The 20627-nt window shown below is 38.0% G+C and overlaps 1 protein-coding gene across 22 annotated transcripts in view; it reads right to left on the reverse strand.

Moving 5' to 3' along the window:
• PLEKHA5 (pleckstrin homology domain containing A5) overlaps positions 1 to 20627 on the reverse strand; it is a 195659-nt gene that overhangs the window by 126197 nt on the left and 48835 nt on the right. Inside the window, exon 1 of one of the 22 annotated variants that reach the window (XM_072653589.1) lies at positions 2028 to 2188. The exons of 19 other annotated variants lie outside the window; for them this stretch is intronic. Coding sequence is in view for 1 of the 3 variants with exons in the window: in XM_072653593.1 (XP_072509694.1) it covers positions 15993 to 15996 (4 nt within the window). In the remaining 2 variants the exon portion in view is untranslated. Of the gene's footprint in view, positions 1 to 2027; positions 2189 to 14987; positions 15997 to 20627 lie in introns of those variants that run through there. 2 more of the 22 variants (XM_072653582.1, XM_072653593.1) reach the window with 2 other exon arrangements.

Genomic DNA, 20627 nt, shown 5'->3' on the forward strand with positions numbered 1-20627 from the left:
TTTCATGTACTACACTCCAACTCTGGTCATCTACCAAGCCTGGAATCCATATCCTCTTTTCCTCCACAATGAAGGACCCCTTCAAGACTCAACTTCTACGTGAAGGCTTTTCTGACTGCCAGATGTTACTGCCACCACCTTTTCTAAACCATTTTATTTTTGTATAAATTTTGTACAAATAAGTACATGCTATCCCCTCCCAGAAGAATGCAAGTTCTGCGAGCGCAGAGACTCTAGTCCTTTGTATCCTCAGCATCTAGCACACTGTTTGTAAACTAAGGGAAGAGGATGGATTGCAACGTTGATGTGAGTGTCTTCACAATTTAGCTCTAGCCTAACTTCCATATTTATTATACACGAATCGCCTTTACATACCCTAGCCAAACTGGTCTACTTGCTGTCCCTCAGACGAGATATATGTACCTGAAATACAGCAGTGGATTGATTAAACTACTGGAACCCACATATAGATAGTCCAGATAGCTAGAGAGACAGTCTTTTGTGCCTTAGTCTTTATAATTCTTCACTGAATAAAATGAAATAATCTAATGACTTAAACCTTAAATCAACTTCATAATACCATATTAATGTATTACTCTAAAATGCTGGCAGATCATTTCTCATATTCAATGTAAAGAGATGTGAACAGATTACATGAATCTAGTTACCTGGCCCCCATCAGCTAATACCTCCCCCTTTCATAATTACATACTTACATATGTACACTCACTTTATTTATATATATATACCAATCTTGGGCATGCAAAAGTAGAAACAGTTTTTCTTTGTAGGTTATTTTAGGAAGTCTTTGTAAGTATAGTATTTGAAGACAACGAATATTTAGCATATCTTACCACCTCAGTATCTGTGGAATCTCTCTCTTACAAAATACCATTTATGTTTCAAACTGCTTACATGTACTGCAAACCTGACTTTACATATATTAATAAATGTACTTTTTTCAAGTAAGTAAATGATTTAATGCTTTCCCTTAGAACTCTGAAATTATTAAAAATAGGTTTAAATTAGACTGAAAAATTCACTTAAGCAAAATGACGAGGGTTTAAGATATTAAATCTATTTACAATAAAAATGTATTTCAATCAATGTTCAACATAAAATCATTTGTCCACTTAAAATTACTTTTTAAAATTTATTACAGGAACCCTACCCCATAAGCACATACTTTTAAGAAAACTGAGAAAACTGAGGGTACTTGTAGCTGTTATAATAAAAACATTTTGGAAAGGAATATTAAAGAAACAGATTTTCTTATCGGAAATAACTGATAGCATTCGACTTCACTGAAAATGGGAAAAAAAGAACCTGAAATTTTTGTGTTTCAAGTTTGTATTGTACTTAGTACTAAAGAAAATAAAATTTACATAAATCAGAACCATGCCTCACATTTATGAAGCACTTTATAATTTGTAAAGCACATTCATATCATGTAGTTTGATATCATATCTACAAATGAGGATTTAAAGATCTACAATCTACACTTTAAAGTAGCACTATGTAAAACTGTATTTTAATGCAAATGAACACAAAATTTATCTTTCAAATATTACTACTATTAACCAACTGAATAGTCATGTTAAGAAAAGGTAATGTGGCATAATACCAAACAAAAAAATTATCTTAAAATGGTGCTTTCTTTAAAAGAAAATACAAGAAAAGAAGAAAAAGAGTTGCATATTTTGATTAATCATCAATTTAACCAGCAAACAATCCTAACAGCGCTTAAGGTAAGAAAATAAAATTTCTATAGCAAACTAAGGAGCATTTTAACATTTCTGTGCTCACTGCATTACAAATGTGCTGAAATACTTGTTAGAAGAGGGAATTTTCTATGGCTAAAATACTCTCCCCTTCTGCCTGCTTCCTGCAGTTGGAGACAATATAAACTTTCAGCTTGATACAAAATAAAAAGTGGGGGAAAAAGTAAAAGCACAGCCTTCCTATAAATATCTGATAATCGTCCCTAAAACATAACAATGGGGGTGGAGAGGAATTCATTAACTTACCAAATATAGTCTTCTACTAAAATCCAGTGTTCAAAGTCAAAATACTCTTTATCTTAATCCTGTAGTTGGCCAGACAAATTGCAAACTGTGGTACAACGATGGCAAAGGAGAGTGTTATGATCTCTTCCTGCTCAGTTATACTAAGAGGACACAGAATGCTTGATATGAGCATGCTCAGTATCTAATTTAAAAAGCCTGGTACTTCATCTCAGCATGTGATGGCCTATTTCCAGGAAAACTGAGAGAGCTGTAAATTCAATCTAAAATAATTTGCTGCATTAAACAAAACTGGGCCACCAAATATTGATTTTTTTGCCTCATGATTTTTGTGGTTCATTTAGCATGATATGGCTGGAAACTTATTTATAATTTTATTGAAAATCCTTAGGCTTCAATATTTCTTCTAATATATCATCATGAATAGGCAAGAATTTTAATGAAATGGAAACTTAAAATCTCCTCTAACTCAAAAAAATTTATTAAATACTTTTAAGTATTTTTTTGTGGTAGCCTTTGATATTATGAAAAGCTACCTCATTCAGAAACTCACAGAATAAAACATACCAATATAAACAATTACTACTCTGTGCAGTTTCACCTTGATTTTGCAGTCCACCTGTTCATTACACTCCCAATCCCTGTGATACTGAATTACCAACTAGCTGAAAAGAAACCCCTTAACTCCTAAATCTCATTCTAAGCAATCAGACTATTCTCATATCTCATTCTACATCTTCACTTAAAGTTCCACTTTACCCTCTGTAATTCCCATTTTGTAATTAGCTAACTCCTCCCTTCATTTAGGACCTCTCCATTCTGTGCTGCTTGGATCCTCAAAGATACTCTTCTCTAGCGCTGCCAACAAACTGGTCCAGGCAGACAGTGGAAATCTTTATATCTTTTCTCAGTACCACTTTGAGACTCTTTGCTGCCTTTTCTCAGCAGCCCATCTGTCTGAGATTTATTCTACCAAAATGGACCTTAAATCATCTTCCTCCAGTTCTTGCCCCTACGGTCTTCCTCTATGACTACAACTCTTGAACTTACATCACAATAAGTCTACAAGCCTCAAATCAGAAACACACAGGTTAACATGCGTTTATTCAATGCCCGGCACTGTGCTAAGAAGCTGTGAGACTGGTGATACCAAAGACAAAAAACACTCCCTGCTCTCAAGGAGCTCATAGTCTTATGGGGGAGACAACATGTAAACAACTGTGAAAATAGGATCCATAGCTACAGGGTAAACTAGAAATAATCTCATAGGAAAGCAACTAAGATCATGGAGGATTCAAACACCCTAACTTGGTTACTCAGTATCCTCAACTCTCATAACCTACACTCTCCATTCTACTTCACCCACAAACAACACCCATAATCATACCATCATCCCTAAATATCCTACTTGCATGTTCAAAATCTCTTAAATATTCTTACTTGGTTGTACTAAAGAGCATCCAATCCCTTCCTATGCCTTCCCCTGCTACACTCATTCTTGCACACCACAGTATTTCTCAGGCTACGGCTCCTACTCTCACTTCATTTTCCTTACTTCCCCATTTCAGTTCTGTAGTTAACCAAGTCAACTCTACGTTATCCTGTACTCGAGAACCCTTTATATTCTTATCTTATTTTTGCTCAAGCATAGCCAAAGTTCAACTCTGGACTACTCCCACCCTCTACTTATGCTCTTATTCAAAAATTGGGGCAGTTAGGTGGTACAGTGGATACAGCACCAGTGCAGGAGTCAGGAGGACCTGAGTTCAAATCTCACCTCAAACACTTGACACTCACCAGCTGTGTGACTTTGGACAAATAACCCCAGTTGCTTCATCCTGGGTCATCTCCAGTCATCCTCATGAATATCTGGTCACTGGATTCAGATGGCTCTGGAGAAGTGAGGCTGGTGACCTGCACAGCCCTCCCTCACTCAAAACAAAGCCAAGTGCAAGTCATGTCATCATTTCTCTGATGGCATGGTCTTCTTTGGCAGTGAAGGATGAACAGACACAGCTTATTCAAGAATTATTGAGCAGAGCGGAATAAGTCACATAACCAAATGAGTCCGCTATAGTCTAATCAATCAAAAAGTATTTAGTAAATGCTATGCCAGGCACTGCGTTATGTGCTGAAGAAATAAGTACAAAGAACAAAACAATCCTTTTCAGCAAGGAGTTTCTATTCTAGTGGAGAAGACAAGTATGTATATAAATATATACAGTATAAATATAAAAGTGAATAAATACAAATATAGTAGTTTGAAATGAAGGTCACTGGCAGTTAGGGGTGGGAGGGTCAGGAAAGACCTCATGAAGAATATGGTTTCTGTGTTGTATCTTAAAGAGAGGGACCCTATGAGAAGTGGAGTGTGTGTGTGCGTGTGTGTGCGTGTGTGTGTGTGTGTGTGAAGTGGGGAAGTCAAGGAAGAAGTGCATTATTGGAATGCGGGATGGCCAGTGAAAAAAGTATGGAAGATAGAGAATGAGATGGTGATGGAGATAGAGAGAGGGAGAGAGAGACAGGCAGACTAACAAAGAGAAAGAGAGAAAGACAGACACACAGAGAGAGAATGCACTTTGGCAGGACTGCAAAGTATGGAGGCAGGGTATAACAGTCTGTGGGTAGGAAGAGAATCATGTCCAATGAGGCTAGAAAAATGAGGCTTTAAAAAGCAAGAGAGGGTTACACTTTATCCTAGAGGCAGAATGAAGTTTCTGTAACTGATTGTATAGGGAAGTCACGTAGATGCTCAATTAAGGGAAGTTAAACATACATTTGTTTTTAATCTGTCTGTGTAGGCAAGTATGTGTGCATGTTCATGTTTGTGATCTGCACAGAGATGATACTTAAACCCATAAGAGCTCGAAAGGTTAACCAAAGAGTACAGAGGGAGAAAAAAAGAGGAAGTAGAGAGAATACCTAGGTAAAATCTAGTCCCAGAGTTAGGGGAAGTGATATGATGAGCCCAGCAAAGAAGGCTGGGAGTGAGTGGTCAGGAGAAGAATAACTAGGATATAGTAATATGAAACCAACAGAGGAAAAAGGTATCCAAGAGGTAAGGGTGGTCAATGGTGACAAAAGAAAGTAGCACACCTCAAGAGGGAGGAGAAAAAAATTATCAGATACCTTGACTCTGGTTTTATGAAGTAAAGAAGCATTTGCAGTATGTTTTCTCTTCTCACTAGACCTACCACTTTTTCAGTCTAGCTTAAATATCTCTTCCATTTCTCATCTAGACTCCTTGAAAATGCTGTCTATAATTGCTACTTTCACTTCTCCTTCCATTTGATCTTCAACCTTAGCCTACAACCTTATCCCTGAAGTGGGACATCCAGAATCCAAAGAAGTTTTAAAAAAAATCAACCTATTATTGATCCAGAATTCATTTAGCACCCCTCCCACCTCCCACTCAACTTACAGTGAGGCTGCCACAATACAAACTTACAGCAAAACTCCCATTACACCAAGGTTCCTTCTCCCTCTTTCTGGTGCCATGAAGACCCTAGCTCCAGGCAGAAGTTTGCTTGGGTCTTGACAGCCAGCTCAATTATAGCCCTTCAGGAATAAAAGTCTGCCAGGGGCTATAACATGGAAGGACCAGTGCTGTAAACCTCTGAACTGCTTGAGCTGGGTCAGAGAACTAAGTAACAGGGGAGACAGGTCACCAGGACAGGACACATATGTGTGTGAGAGGGGTGGAGAGGATGACAGGGTAGCACTTCACTAAGTCTGAGGGAAAGAGTACAGCATCCAGCTGGGCTTTTGATCATCCAAAAATCAACTGCAGACTACAAGATAATTCCTCATATCAAAAGCATTTTTATATAATAATTAGAAAACACAATAAGCAATAAAAAGGAAATCTCATTCCAAGTAACAAAATGCATAAAATACTTGGGGATCAACCTCCTAATTCACAAGACTTATGAAGATTCAATTACAAAACACTTCTTAAAAAAAATAAGGAATAATTTAAATGAATATTCAGTGCTCATAGCTAGGATGTACCAATGTAATAAAAATGACTACTACCAAAGTTAATTTATACTCTTAATGCTACACCAATCAAATTACCATGAGGTCACTTTATAAAACTTAATAAAACAGGAACAAAATTAATTTGAAAAAATGAAAAGATCTAGAATGCCAAAGGAAATTTTGAAATGTAGTAAGGATAAAGGATAAAAGGAGACTAGTACTTCCAGACCTCAAACTAATATTATAAAGTAGTAGTCATAAAAACCAGTTGGTATTATAGAGAGATAGATCAATGGAACTGACTTGGCAAGGGAGATTCAGAAACAATGTAACTCAATAACTGAGTATTTGATAAAGAGGAAAATAAATTACATAGAGAAAAACTGCCTAATTGTTAAAAATTGCTAGGAAAACTGGAAAGCAGTCTGGCAGAAATTAGGCCACGGTCTAAATGGATATGTGACCTTAACGTTCAAAGATCATACTATAAAAACTTAAAACACAACATATACTTCTTACACCTATGGGTAGAATATGTATTCTTCATCAAGCAGGAGATAAAGGCAATTACAAAAGATATAAAAAATAAGTGATTACTTGAAACTGAAAAGCCTTTGCATACACAGCATGAATCTATCTAGGATAAAAGGGGAAGTGGAAAAAGGGGAAGTGGAATCTTTGTATCAAATTTCTCTGATAAGGATTTGATATCCAAGATATATAAAAGTTAATTAATACATAAGACTAATAGCCATTGCTTAATAAATGATCTCACAAAGAACTGTGAAGTACTCACAACCAAGTGAAAAATACTCCAAATTACTACTAAGAAGTGCAAAACAAAACAAATTCCTACCACGAAAACTGGCAAAAATGACCCAAAAAAGGCTAAGGGATTGTGGAAAGATAGGCACACTAATACATTGTTGGTGGAGCTATAAAATGATATAACCGATTTGGAATTAGGCAAATTGACCCACTGAACCACCATTTACTGGGACTCTCAAGAAAGAGATTACTCAAAGAAGCCAACAATAAGAAAAAAGTCCTCCCATCAACCTTAAAATATTTAAAACAACAATTTTTGGAAAATCTAAGAATGGAAACAAAGTACATGCTTATCAACTGGAGAACATTTAAACAAATTGTGGTACATCAATATAATGAAGTATTACTGTGCTGGAAGAAATGGTGTGTAGTAAATATAGAGACACATTTAAAGATCTATATGAATTGACTCTGAGTGAAATAAGCAGTCAAGAAAACAACATACACAGTAACCACAATATCAATCAAAGAACAAGGACACCAAAAATTCAAAGGTAAATGTAACAAAATTATAAAGATTAAACAGTACTCAAATGAAAATATATGTGAAGATACTATCCCCTCTCCTTCCCCCGCCCAATCTACCCTGTGTGGAGGTGAGAGATCCACAGTTGTTACACACTGCACATATTTACTGATATTTTTCAACGTACTGATCAGTTGTGCTAACTTTTTTTTTCTTCTTTAAAAAGTACTATTTTTCATGAGATTGCTCTCTGGAATGGAGAGAAAGAATGATACATGGGATACTATGGTGATGAAAAAACAGAAAGTATCAATAAAAATTTACTTTTCTAAAATGAACAAAAAAAGAAGAATACCATTTTGCAACTATATAAGCTAGATTGTAGCGGAGAAACGCTGGAAACAAGGAGATTAATAAAGAGATTATAGGTATAGTCTAGGAAGTAATAGGAGTCTGAAGGAGATAGATGTGAAAGTAGGTACGTACAAAGGTAAAAGCAACAAGACTTAGCAAATGATAAGATAGAGGGGCTGAGTGTGAAGATTCAAAGAATGACTCCTATAGTAAAACCTGGTACTCCTAATCAAGTGAGGTAAAGAAAATGAACTCTATTTTGGTCCTGTTTATATTCAATGCCCTTGGGACATGTAATTAAAGCTATATGAGTAGAACTTTGGAGAACCCTAAAAGCTGGATATGTAGACTTGGGAGTTATCTGCCTAGAGATGATAGTCGAATCCATGGGATTTAATGATGTCATAGACTGAGAAAAGGGCTCAGGACAAGGTCCTGGGATGTAACTATGCCTAGAGGGCAGGATATATAAATGATGCTACCAAAGGAAATTGAAAATGATCAGTCAGGCAGGTAATGAAGTATGGCAGAATAGGGTCAGAACTAGGTCAGGAAAACCCAGGATGGAGACAATACTCAAAAGTGGGGTAGGGAAAGGAGTGAGTTCAACAATGCCAAATGCTTCAGAGGCCAACCCTAACCCAGACCAGTCCAAGGATTCAGAGTTGGAATTAGAATTCAATGAGAAGCTATGGACTGCAAAATGCAATAAAAATAACTTCACTGATAACAAGAGATTTAAAGAATACAAGCTCTAAAGTTTAAAAATATACTGGTTCAGATAAAATACTACTCCCCTTTACTTCCATGTTACCATAGCAACTAACCACTTAAGTCAGAAAGGCTTTCCCACTCAGCTGAGCTCCTGTACCAGCTTCCTCTAAATTGGGTCTTTCATGCCTCAGGACACTAGGAAGTCAAAGGCCTTCTTGCTTCTCTCTCCCCACCCCCCTGCCCCATTTAAAAATTTTATTTATGTTCAGTTTTCAACATTCGCTGCAACATAATCTTGAATTTCAAATTCTTTTTCTTATCTACCTCCTCCCCCACCTAAGGACTGTGTGTATTTTGATTACCCTTTCCTCTAATCTGCCCTCTCTTCTATCACCCTCCCCCTATTACTTTCCCATCTTCCTGTAGGGCAAGAGAGATTTCAATATCCCATTGCCTATATGTATCTTATTTCCTAGTTGCATGTAAAGACAATTTTTAACATTCATTTCTAAAGCTCTGAGTTCCACATTCTCTCCTTTCCCCTCCCCATCCACCCTCATAGGGAAGGTAAGCAATTCGATATAGGGTATACATGTGTAGTCATGCTTACACTTCCATAACAGTCATGTTGTAACTAAGACTAACTATATTTCCCTCTATTGATACTATCCTCCCCTTTGACTAGTCCCTCTACCAAAGTGTTTGCTTCTGATTACCCCTCCCCCCAATCTGTTGTTCCTTCTGTCATCCCCCTTCCCTACTGATTTCCTGTAAGGTAAGATAAACTTCTAAACCTAACTGAATGTGTATGTTATTCCCTCCTAAAGCCAAATCCAATGAAAGGAAGGCTCACTTATTCCCTCTAACCTTCTTCCCCTCCAATGTAAAAGTTTTTCTTGCCTCTTTTATGTGAGATGATTTACTACATTCTACCTCTCCCTTTCTCTTTCTCCTAGTACATTCCTCTTAACACTTTATTTTCTTGTTTAAATATCATCCCTTCAAATTCAACTCGTAACACACACACACACACACACACACACACACACACTCCCTCCAACTATTCTAATATTGAGAAAGGTCAGAGTTACAAACATCATTTTTCCATATAGAAAAGTAAATAATTCAAATTTACTAAGTCCTTATGGTTTCTCTTTCCTGTTTACCTTTTCATGCTTCTCTTGATTCTTGTATTTGAAAGTTGCATTTTCTATTCAGTTCTAGTCTTTTCATCAAGAATGCTTGAAAGGCCTCTATTTCATTGAAAGACCATTTTTTCCCTTTAAGTATTGTACTCTGTTTTGCTGGGCAGGTGATTCTTGGTTTTAATCCTACTCCCTTTGACTTCTGGAATATCATATTCCAAGCTCTTCAATCCCTTAATGTAGAAGCTGCTAGATTCTTGTGTTATCCTGATTGTATTTCTACGACACTCAAATTATTTCTTTCTAGCTGCTTGCAATATTTTCTCCTTGACCTGAGAACTCTGGAATTTGGCTACAATATTCCTAGGAGCTTTTCTTTTCGGATCTCTTTCAAGAGGTGATCAGGGGTTCTTTCACTATTTATTTTGCCCTCTGGTTCTAGAACATCAGGACAGTTTTCCTTGATAATTTCATGAAAAATGACATCTAGGCTTTTTTTTTGGTCATGGCTTTCAAGTAGTCCCATAACTTTTAAATTGTCTCTCCTGGATCTACTTTTCAGTCAGTTGTTTTTCCAATGAGATATTTCACATTGTCTTCTATTTTTTCATTCTTTTGGTTTTTTGTAATTTCTTGGTTTCTCATAAAGTCATTAGCTTCTATCTGCTCCATTCTAATTTTTAAAGAACTATTTTCTTCAGTGAGGTTTTGAACTTGCTTTTCCATTTGGTTAATTCTGCTCTTTAAAGCATTATTCTCCTCATTGGCTTTTGAACCTCTTTTGCCATTTGAGTTAGTCTATTTTTAAGGGTGTTAATTTCTTCAGCATTTTTTTGGGTCTCCTTTAGCAAGCTGTTGGCTTGCTTTTCATGATTTTCTTGCATTGTTCACATTTTTCTTCCCAGTTTTTCCTCCACCTCTCTTACATGATTTTCACAATCCTTTTTGAGCTCTTCCATGGCCTGAGACCATTGCATATTTATTTTGGATGTTTTGGATGCAGAAGCCTTGACTTTTAGGTCTTCTTCTAATGGTATGCATTGTTCCTCCTCATCTGAAAGGATGGAAGAAAATGCCTGCTCACTAAGAAAGTAACCTTCTATTGTCTTATTCTTTTTCCCTTTTTGGGGCATTTTCCCAGCCAGTTACTTGACTTTTCAGTTCTTTGTCAAAGGAAGGGTATACTCTGGGGACCTGTAAGTTCTCAGGTCCTCCAAGGTGGCACAATCAAGGGAGAGTTTACTCCTCTCCTGGCCTGCACTCTGGTCTGTGAGTAACCACAAACACTCTGTTCTGCCCAGAATCTGCCAGTAGAGCTCCCTCTCCAGAGCCTTCACCAGCTCCACCACTAGCACTCTTCCTCACCCCAAGATTGCCATTCAGGGATGAGATTCAGATCAGCTGTTCAATTCCCTCAGGGTCTTTAGGGTGAGGGCTCCAAAAATGGATGCTGCAGTTGCAGTTGTTGCTGCTGGCAGGGCCAGATCACATTCCCTTCTCACCCAGGTGAAAGAGCTTTCTCACTGATCTTTGAAGCTGTCTTTGGTGTTTGTGGGTTGAGCAATCTGGGAACCCGCAGTTGCTGCTGGGGCTTCTGCCGAGGCCTGCTCCAGTCCTGTTCCTGTCAGTGCTCTGTGCCCGGTGCTATAGATCTTTCCTGTCGGCCTTCAAGGATGTCTAGGGCTGGAAATCTCTTTCACTCTGTCGTTGTGTGGCTTCTGCTGCTTTAAAATTTGCTTAGAGTCATTTTATAAGCTATTCGGGAGAGCTTCTACAGGTCTGTTCTTCTTCTCTGCCATCTTGGCTCCACCCCTAATTTTTTCCCCCCATTCGCCTTTTTAAGGCATTCTTCTCATTGACTTTTGGGACCTCTTTTGCTATTTGGGTTAGTCTAATTTTAAAGGTGCTATTTTCCTTAGCAAGTTGTTTTTCTCATTTTTCACTATTTTCTTGCATCACTCTCACTTCTCTTCCCACCCAACTTTTTCTCTTTTCTCTTACTTGATTTTCAAAATCTTTTTTTGAGCTCTTCCATGGCCTGAGACCAATTCACATTTTTCTTCGAGGCTTTGGATGCTAGAGGCTTTGCTGTCTTCTTCTGGTTGTACGTTTTGATCTTTCTCTTCACCAATAACATAAGAAAATACCTCTTCCCAGAGAAAGCAAGGATCTAGTCTGTTTCTTTTCCTGTTTGCTTATTGTCCCAGTCAATTACTTGACTTTTGTGCCTTTTCTTAAGTGAGGGGCTCCAGAAACAGCCTCTACTTTATCAATGGCTGCTGCTGCTCTGGGGCTGGGGCCATAGCTAAAGCTGGGCCTATAGCTAAAGCTGGGCCTAGACCCTCCACTCTCAGTCAGGTGACAGACCAAGCTGACCTTGAAAGCTGTCTGGTGTTAGGGGGTTGAGAAGTCCGGAAACTGTAGCCGCTGCCAAGGATTCAGTCCCCTAAGGCCTGCTCCAGTTTTGTCTGCACTGGTACAGCCATGCTTGACTATGCTCCGTTCCTGGCCTGGGGCAATAGACCCTTCTTCTGACTTTCCAGATTGTTTTGGCCTGGAAATTTCCCTTATTCTGTCATTTTTGTGGCTTCTGCTGCTCTAGAATTTGTTCAGTTTTCTTTTACAGACTTTTTGAGGGGTTTGAGGGGAGAGCTCCTCTAGCAGGTCCCTGCTTCTACTCTGCCACCTTGGCACTGCCCCTTTAAAGAACCATCCAGTCTACATAAAACAGGAATGACTCGTTCACAAAAAATAGGAAAAGGCCACTGGAGAGAAACTAGTCAAGGGAAGAATTAAAGAATTCAGTGCCGGATAAGGCAATATGGGATTACTGTCAGGATATCCAGGTGAAGATATATGTCAGATAATTGGGATCTATATGGACCTGCTGCTCAGACAAAATAGTTGAACCAGAGATACACATTTATACTGATGTCAATTACCTCCAGATACAGTAATTGTGAAAAATGCTTTGCAAACCTTAGAGCACTATGTAAATGTCAGCTTTTCCTAAACCTTTCTTTATTTCTGTTAAAACACAGAGGCAATGCATAGATATTACAAAGTGGCAAATTAAGGCTTGATACAAGGAAAAGAGTGTCAATAATTAGATCTAAAAGCAGAATTGACTGCCTTAGGAGCTGTGAGGTACCCCTAACTGAAGAAAAAAAAAAAAAAAGACTGAATTGACTACTTTCATATATTATGGAGAGTATTCTTTGCAATTTTTAATAGATCTTTAACAGATCATTGAGTGACTACTCCCATTGGGAAGGCAGCATCATGTTGTAGTAAGAAAAGTGATAGCATTAGAATCAGCATATTGAGTTAGAATCCAAATTTCAACACTTCAGACTATCTACGTGAAAGTAGACAAATCATTTAACATACATCAGTTTTCTCAAATATAAGACAGGAATTATAACACTTGCACTCTCTCATAAAGAATTGTAAAGAAAGGTGATGTACTCTTGAAGCTGTTAACTTTCTTGCATAATGCTGCAAGTTAGACTGAAAGTTAAGCAACTCCCACTTTTCTATTTATTAGCCTGTGGTAGTTGTATGCTAACCCATTTTATTATCCTCTCAAAAGAAAACAATTAATTTTTAAAAAAATGTCTCCACCACTAAAAGGCAAATTCTATTCTAATTATAATTTCACTGGGGGATAGAAGATGTTGGGGAACAGCAGGACAACCAAATGGAACATTCCAAGAGGAGACGTGTGTGCCTAATTATCACAATGCCCTGCAGAGAGCAGGGGCTTCATAAATGCTTGTTTACTTGGTTTGACTTTGATTTTAGGGTTAAGACAACTTCATACTCAAATTAGCAAAATGATGGGTCAGGTAATAACACCCAAAATAAATTACAAATTCTTTTCATTCTGAAAACTAACAACAAATATGTATCACTTATTAACAGCACAAAGGCATCTATATATTAAAGGTTTCCCCACAAAATTCACTGTACTTTATAGGCATTTTGTCAATGTTAACTTGGGTACTTAAAAAACATGTATTTGAGATTTCTCTCTTCTATTTTAAGTTCATTCTATGAGATTCTATAATACAACATAGTTGTTTTTTTAAATAACAAAGCTGTTTTTCTCTATTCTTGTCCACAGGAAAACAGATGAAAAATAGTTAGATATTTTAGGCTGATGATAGATCCAAATGTAAAGATAAAGTGCCCTCATCTGGCCAAAAGAAAAATCAACATTCTATAGCTATGACACAAATTTCCTAGCTGTCAGAACTTAATTGATTTTTAAATAAACCTAGATTTCAAAAATAAGTAGAAAATCAATGGTATAAAATCTTTTGCTACTTTAATATAAAATATGTTTAACAATAAAATAAAAGATCAACTGCTAAATAAATAATCTTGTTCCAACTAGTCAAAAATAAATTGTTAATAATGGCCTGTAATTTTCCAACTGTGAAATACAAAATTTGGTGGAATTTTTCCCTGTCACTAGAGTGAACTATACATTTCCTCTATAAGGAAATATCTCAGAAAATATAATAATCTGCTTGTCTTTTTTTGAGTATAAAAATAAGGTATTATTGCAGTAGCATAATTTTTCTACACTTCAGATTACACTATGAACTTTTCTCAATCAAAGTTCTCCTTTGATACCTTATACATGGCAGCATGGAGTTTAAACCAGGATCTCTAAGACTTTGTCAGCAGGGCACAGGCACTGCCAGGTTTAAAAATGCTGGAAAAGACAAACAGAACATGCCCTTAAACTGATGATGCCCCCTTTTGAAAGCCTATAACTAGTTAGTTATGTAGAGGAAATCCATTGCTGTTAGACTGGTCATTTGGGATGAATTCCTTGGCTATGAATGCCTGCGATTGGTTAATCAAACAAATAAAAATACAAAATAGATCTTAAGCTTGTGAGAACCATTTCCACATATTTCCACATATTTAATAACAGTGGCATAATGGTAGAACATGGAAGATGCCAAGAATTCGTAGACTTTAACTTTGTCTTGGGTACTCTAAAAGTGAGAGATTCCTATCCAGTCAACAGGTGGACAAATGACTGGAGGAACTGAAGCATAACAACCCTGTCATTCCCTACAGTTTTATCTAATATCCAAGAAACTTAATTTCATGGGACATGTGTTCAACTTACATTGCAAAATTCATGACGAATATTTGAAAGACTACTGGAAGATAATTGTAGCTTACGGCCAAAATCCACAGAGAAGGAAGAGACAGTGAAACAATTACATACTTTATATTGAACAACTTCAATGCAAAATTGAGCATAGAGGAAGACAGCAAAAAATGGGTTAAAAATATGGTTTTGGGGTGAGAAGAGATGTTAAGGGCATATGGAAGTTTCCCACCAATGTATCAGGACTATTTTCTTCAAAAAGAAAGTCAAAAGCCACTGAGCATACTTCGTATTACCAGCTAAAAATGATGCTGGTTATATTTAAACAAATAAGATCAATATTAATCAATCAACAAGCATTTATTAAGTACTTATATGCTAGGTACTGCGCAAAAGCACTGAGGAACATATAAAGAGAAAAAACTTACATTCTAATATGAAAGACAACACATACATAAATAAACATGATACAAGCTACATATTAGATAGAAGGTAACCTTAGAGAAGGCACTAGCACCTGAGAAGGCCAGGAAAGGCATCCTGCAGATCTCATGGGGAGTGCTGGGTTAAAGTGTAAGGACAATAAGAGCTCCCAAAGATGGGAAATGAAGACAGTGATGGGCCTTTAAAAGCCCATGTCATATGAAGTCCAGTGGAAGGAATTAGGGATCCTTATCCTGAAGAAGGGAAGATAGGAAGAGGTAGAGAAGGTCACAGTATACTTATCTATACTCAATCTGAAGGGCTGTCACATAAAGGAAGGATTAGATTTGTTTAACTTCTGGGGTCAGTGGTAGGTATAGTACATGAAAGCTGCAGAGGTACAAATTTAGATTTGATCTAAGGAAACACTTCCTAAAAATCAGGGCTGTCCAGAAGCGGAATGGGCTGCCTCAACAGGTGGCTGGCTCCAAACCCTCAGAGTGAAGGCATGGATAATCACTTACTAGGTATGCTATCGTGAGGATTCATTTCATATATATATATTTAGGGCTGGAGAGCCATTGAAATCTCTACCAGCTCTCCTATTTTGTGATTCCATTGCTATTATTCTGGCCCAAACGCTTCATAAAGAAAAAAGGGCCTATCATAAAAAACTAAAAATGCCTAACTGCTCTACTTATGATCATGCAAAATTGAAAGAAAAAAACCCACTCCACAATTAAAGAATAAATTATAGTACAGTAACCAAGTTTCACTGAGGGCAGCTAGGTGGCACAGTGGATGGAGCACTGGGCTTGAAATCAGGAAGGCTCATTTTCCTGAGTTTAAATCCAGCCTCAGGTAGATACTTCTTAGCTTGGTGACCCTGGACAAGTCACTTCACCCTGCTTGCCTCCATTTCTTCATCTGTAAAATGAGCCAGAGAAGGAAATGTCAAACCACTTTTATATCCTTGCCAAGAAAACCCCAAAAAGGATAAAGAAGAGTTAGGACTGAGACAATCAAACTGTAGCAACAAAACAAAGTTTCCTTATTTATAATTCCCTATACCAATCAAATCACAAGTCTGATTACTGTACCTATCCTAGTAGTTGCTCTCACCTCTACACCTTTTTTACTGACCCAGAAGGGGAGATATAGGATAGTTTCTTTGGTCCCTTCCAGGTCTACATCTCTGATCTCTAGATAATATAATCTATGAACTGTTTTCACTTGTGCACATCTTATTTCTTGCCAGCAGACTTGTACTCCTTGAAGGCAGGGACACTTGTTTCTGTATGTGGATTCCCACCACGTGGCTGGCCTGAGGCTACAGGTTCTCCAACCCTGTGACCTAGACATTGTAAATGTTTAATTTAATGGTGTTAAATCTCCTTGTACACAATCATCTTATTGTGAAAGCTCATCTATAAACAATTTAAATACTCCTGCCTCAGTTTTCATATGTGCAAAAGGAGGATAATAACAGCATTTAACTCTGAGGGCTGTTAGGATTAAATGAAATATGTGTAAAGTGATTAGCAGAGTGCTTGGCATATAAAAGGTTCTTAATAAATGTGTATTCTTGTCTTCTCCCTCTCCGATAAAGATATGACAATTACTTTCCTATTCTTCTGTGTCTCCCTCAGGCCTACTAACACCATCCTTTATCTTCACCAAAACCTGTAGGGCTTTCAAATTTCCTTAGTTCATCACTCCTACTTTGGTCTCTCTTTCCTCTCAAAAGTCAACCCTAGAGAATACAGTTCAAAGATGTCTTGTCCCATCATCTTAACCCTTCTCTCCCCAAATGTTCACATTCTTAGCAACTATTACCAAGGACATGAAGTACAATGGAGAGGTCATACCACATGGCTACATGGCAAAATTTTTATTGTTTCCTATCTATCCTGTTTTCCTTGAGAGCTGTTCTACAATATCTCCTTGGTGAAAAATATCAATTCACTCTCTACCTTGGTATATCTTAACAGATGTTACAAAAATCAGAGTTTTAGAAGGCACTCCAACAACCATTCAGTTGAACATACATCTCAAAGGGAAACGTATACCAAAAGTTAGGCCAAAATCAGCACAAGCAGCAGGGAATCAATCCACACTTTGCTGCATCTCAGCTCCAGAGGCTGCATTGAGTGCACGATCATCTGTAAATAAAAAAACATGCACCAACACTCCCTCCACTTTAGCCTTCATTTTTAGGCTTTTCAAGTTGAAGAATTTACCATCAGTGCAGTCATTGACCTTGATGCCTTGTGTCCTCACTGAAGGTATTTGACAACACAGATGAAAATATCATGCTAAAAGGATAAGAGCAGGCACACAGCCTCATTTCACTACACTTGTGACTGGGGAAGCATGAGAGCATCTTCTACTATCCAGAACCTGGGCAAGCATGCCATCATGAAATTGATGTACAACACTGATGAACTTCTCTGGGCAACCAAATTTTGACATAATTTTCCATAAGCCCTCACTATTGTCTGTATTAGCAGATAAGTTCATTTACTTTGGCAGTATATTTTCTAGGGATGTACACATTGATAATGAGGTTGATGAACGCATTGCCAAAGCAGGCTCAGCATTTGGGAGTCTCCAAAGGAAATTGTGGGAGACAAGAGGTATTCAACTGACTACCAAACTGAAGGTCTACAGAGCCCTTGTGCTGACCTCATTGTGGTATGCCTGTGAAACCTGGACAGTATACCAGCTCCACACCAGGAAAATGAATCGCTTCCATTTGAATTGTCTTAGGAAGATCCTGAAAATCATCTGGCAGATTAAGCTATCAGACACTGAGGTCCCTTCTTGAACTAAACTACCAAGCATTCAAACTCTCTTCTCATTTACTTTTTGGACATCTTTTCCCAACTAAGTTAGTCTATTTTTAAAGGTGTTATTTTCTTCAGCATTTTTTTGGCTCTTCTTTAGCAAGTTATTGACTCGCTTTTCAAGCTCTTCCATGGCCTGAGTCCACTGCATATTCATTTTGTAGGTACTGGATGCAGAAGCCTTGCCTTCCTCTGACAGTATGAATTGTTCTTCCTCATCAGAAAGGATGGAAGGAAATACCTGTTCACCAAGTAACCTATGGTCTTATTTTTTTTCCCCTTTTTGGGGCATTATCCCAGCCAGTTACTTGACTTCTGAATCCTTTGTCAAGAGGAGGGTATACTCTGGGGACCTGTAAATTCTCAGTTCCTCCAAGGTGGCACAATCAAGGGAGAGGAGTTACTCCTCTCCTGCCCTGCACATTGGTCTGGGAGCAACCAAAAACTTTTCTGCCCAGGATCTTGGAACAGAATTTCTTCTCCACTCCAGCACTCCTCCTTACTCCAGGGCCTCTCTCAGGCCTGATATTCAGATCAGCTGCTCAATTCCTCCAGGGGCTTTAAGCTGAGTCCCTCCCACAATGGAAGCTGCTGCCTGACTTGCCACTGTCATGCAGCGCTACTGCCTTGCTGCTGCTGCCTGGGGTCCGTGCTGGGGGGGACCATGCTCCCCTCTCGCCCAGCTGGGAAAGCCCTCTTACTGACTTTTGAAGCTTTCTTTGTCACTTGTGAGTTGAGGGATCTGAGACCCTTCCTGCTGGGGATTCTGCCCCAGATGCCTGTTCCAATCCTGTTACTCCTGGTGCTGTGTGGCCAGAGCAGGGCTCCCCTCCACTCAGTGTTCTGTGGGATAGACCTTTCCTGTCAGCTTTCTAAGTTACCTTTTGCTGCAAATCTCTTTGACTCTATCACTCTGTGGCTTCTGCTGCTCTAGAATTTGTTGAAAGTCATTTTTTACAGGTATTTTATGGGCTGTGGGGGAAGAGCTATAGTATGTGCATCTTTCTACTCCACCATCTTCATTTATGATTTTTTGATTCTTGATATGATTCACTCCGCATGAGCCCTGTAAATTTTAATTTATATCTTCTTCACCTCTTTCCTAAGTCAGCTGTTTGTAACAACAGGTTCAATCGTTAAATTATGTTCTATGTTTTGTTCTCTCGTGAAGTCATTAATTTCTCTTTTGTAAATTTTAACTTTCAACGAGACTGTAACTTGGATAGGTTTACTCCTTTCTATTTTAAACTACGTATTCTCTTTCCAGCACTATTTTCCAGGGCTTTTATTATCTTTTACCTCTTTTGCTTAATTTCTTTTGGTACTCCAGGTTAGCATTATAGAACAGTGGGGACCTAGAAACAGAAAATTTGAGTTCAAATCTGATCCTGGGCAAGTTTCTTAGGTACTGTTTGCTTCAGTTTCCTCAACTGTAAAATGAAGACAATATCAGCACTTACCTCATAGAAAGGTTATGAAGATCAAATGACAGATTTGTAAAGTGCTTAGCACAGCATCTGGCACATAGTAGGTGCTATATAAAACACATACCCCCTTCTTCATTCATGAAAAACTTGGTGTACTGTATTTTTATTTGCCCAATCACATTTTAATCTGGTTCAGGCAGCACTCCAGTTTTTCAAGTACTTCACTGATGCTGGCAGAGGGTTCTGACACTTGTGCTCTACAGCTTCTCAGCACAGGCACCCTTTGACCAGAGCACTGACACAATATGCCACATGGCTTCTGAGGTCCATGGCCATGGGTTTCTAACTGTGTGAGGCTCCCGGTTCTTGCTGTTTCAAACAAAATCTTATAGCCTATAGGTCTCTGGCCAGTCTGGTTGCACCAGAAGGCTATTAGCTTGTTTGCCTATGCTAGGCACTGGCTTTACTAGTAATTTTCTTTAGTATGGCCCATGAACTTCTGTCTGACTTTTAGTGCAGTTTGAGGGCAGAAGTCACTGCAGTTTGCCTCTGAATTTCTTGATCGTTACTGGTCTGGAGCTATTTTTAGATTTTTGGATTTTGTAGACATAAGGGAATTGGTGCATTCTGCCTCTGTTTAAGAAGACATTTTGGCCAGCAGCCCCAAGATGAAATTTTTATTTTTATTTTTTAAATTTGTAAACACCATTTTGCTTTTTTAATTTTTGAATAATTGCTATTTTATATCATTTTGCTATTCTTTTTTAAAAAATTAATCTATTTGCTTTTAGTTTTCTACAATCACTTCCATATATCTTAGATTTTTCCTTCTCTCTCCCCCATCCTGCCCCCTCCCTCCCCGAGATGGTGTGCCATCTTCTGTAGGTTTTACACATACATTCCTATTAAATACATTTTCACCTTATTCATGTTGCATAGAAAAGTTAAAATGAATGGAAGAAATCATGAAAACAAAACAAAATGGAAGAGAAAACATTCCACTTCATTCTGCATTCCAATTCCATAGTTCTTTCTCTGGATAGGAAGGCATTTTGCCTCAAAAATCCATTGGGAATTTTTTAGGTCCTTGCACTGCTGTGAAGGGCTAAGTCTACCAGAAAAATTCCTTGCACACTGTGGCTGTTGCTGTGTACAAAGTTCTCCCCTAGTTCTGTTCCTTTCACTCAGCATCAGCTCATATAGGTCCTTCCAGGCCTCTCTGAAGTCTTCCTGTTCATTATTTCATTTCTTATAGCACAAGAGTATTCCATTACATTCATATACC

The sequence above is a fragment of the Notamacropus eugenii genome, chromosome 3 (genome assembly GCF_028372415.1).
Source record: "Notamacropus eugenii isolate mMacEug1 chromosome 3, mMacEug1.pri_v2, whole genome shotgun sequence".
In the NCBI taxonomy this organism is placed as follows: Eukaryota; Metazoa; Chordata; class Mammalia; order Diprotodontia; family Macropodidae; genus Notamacropus; species Notamacropus eugenii.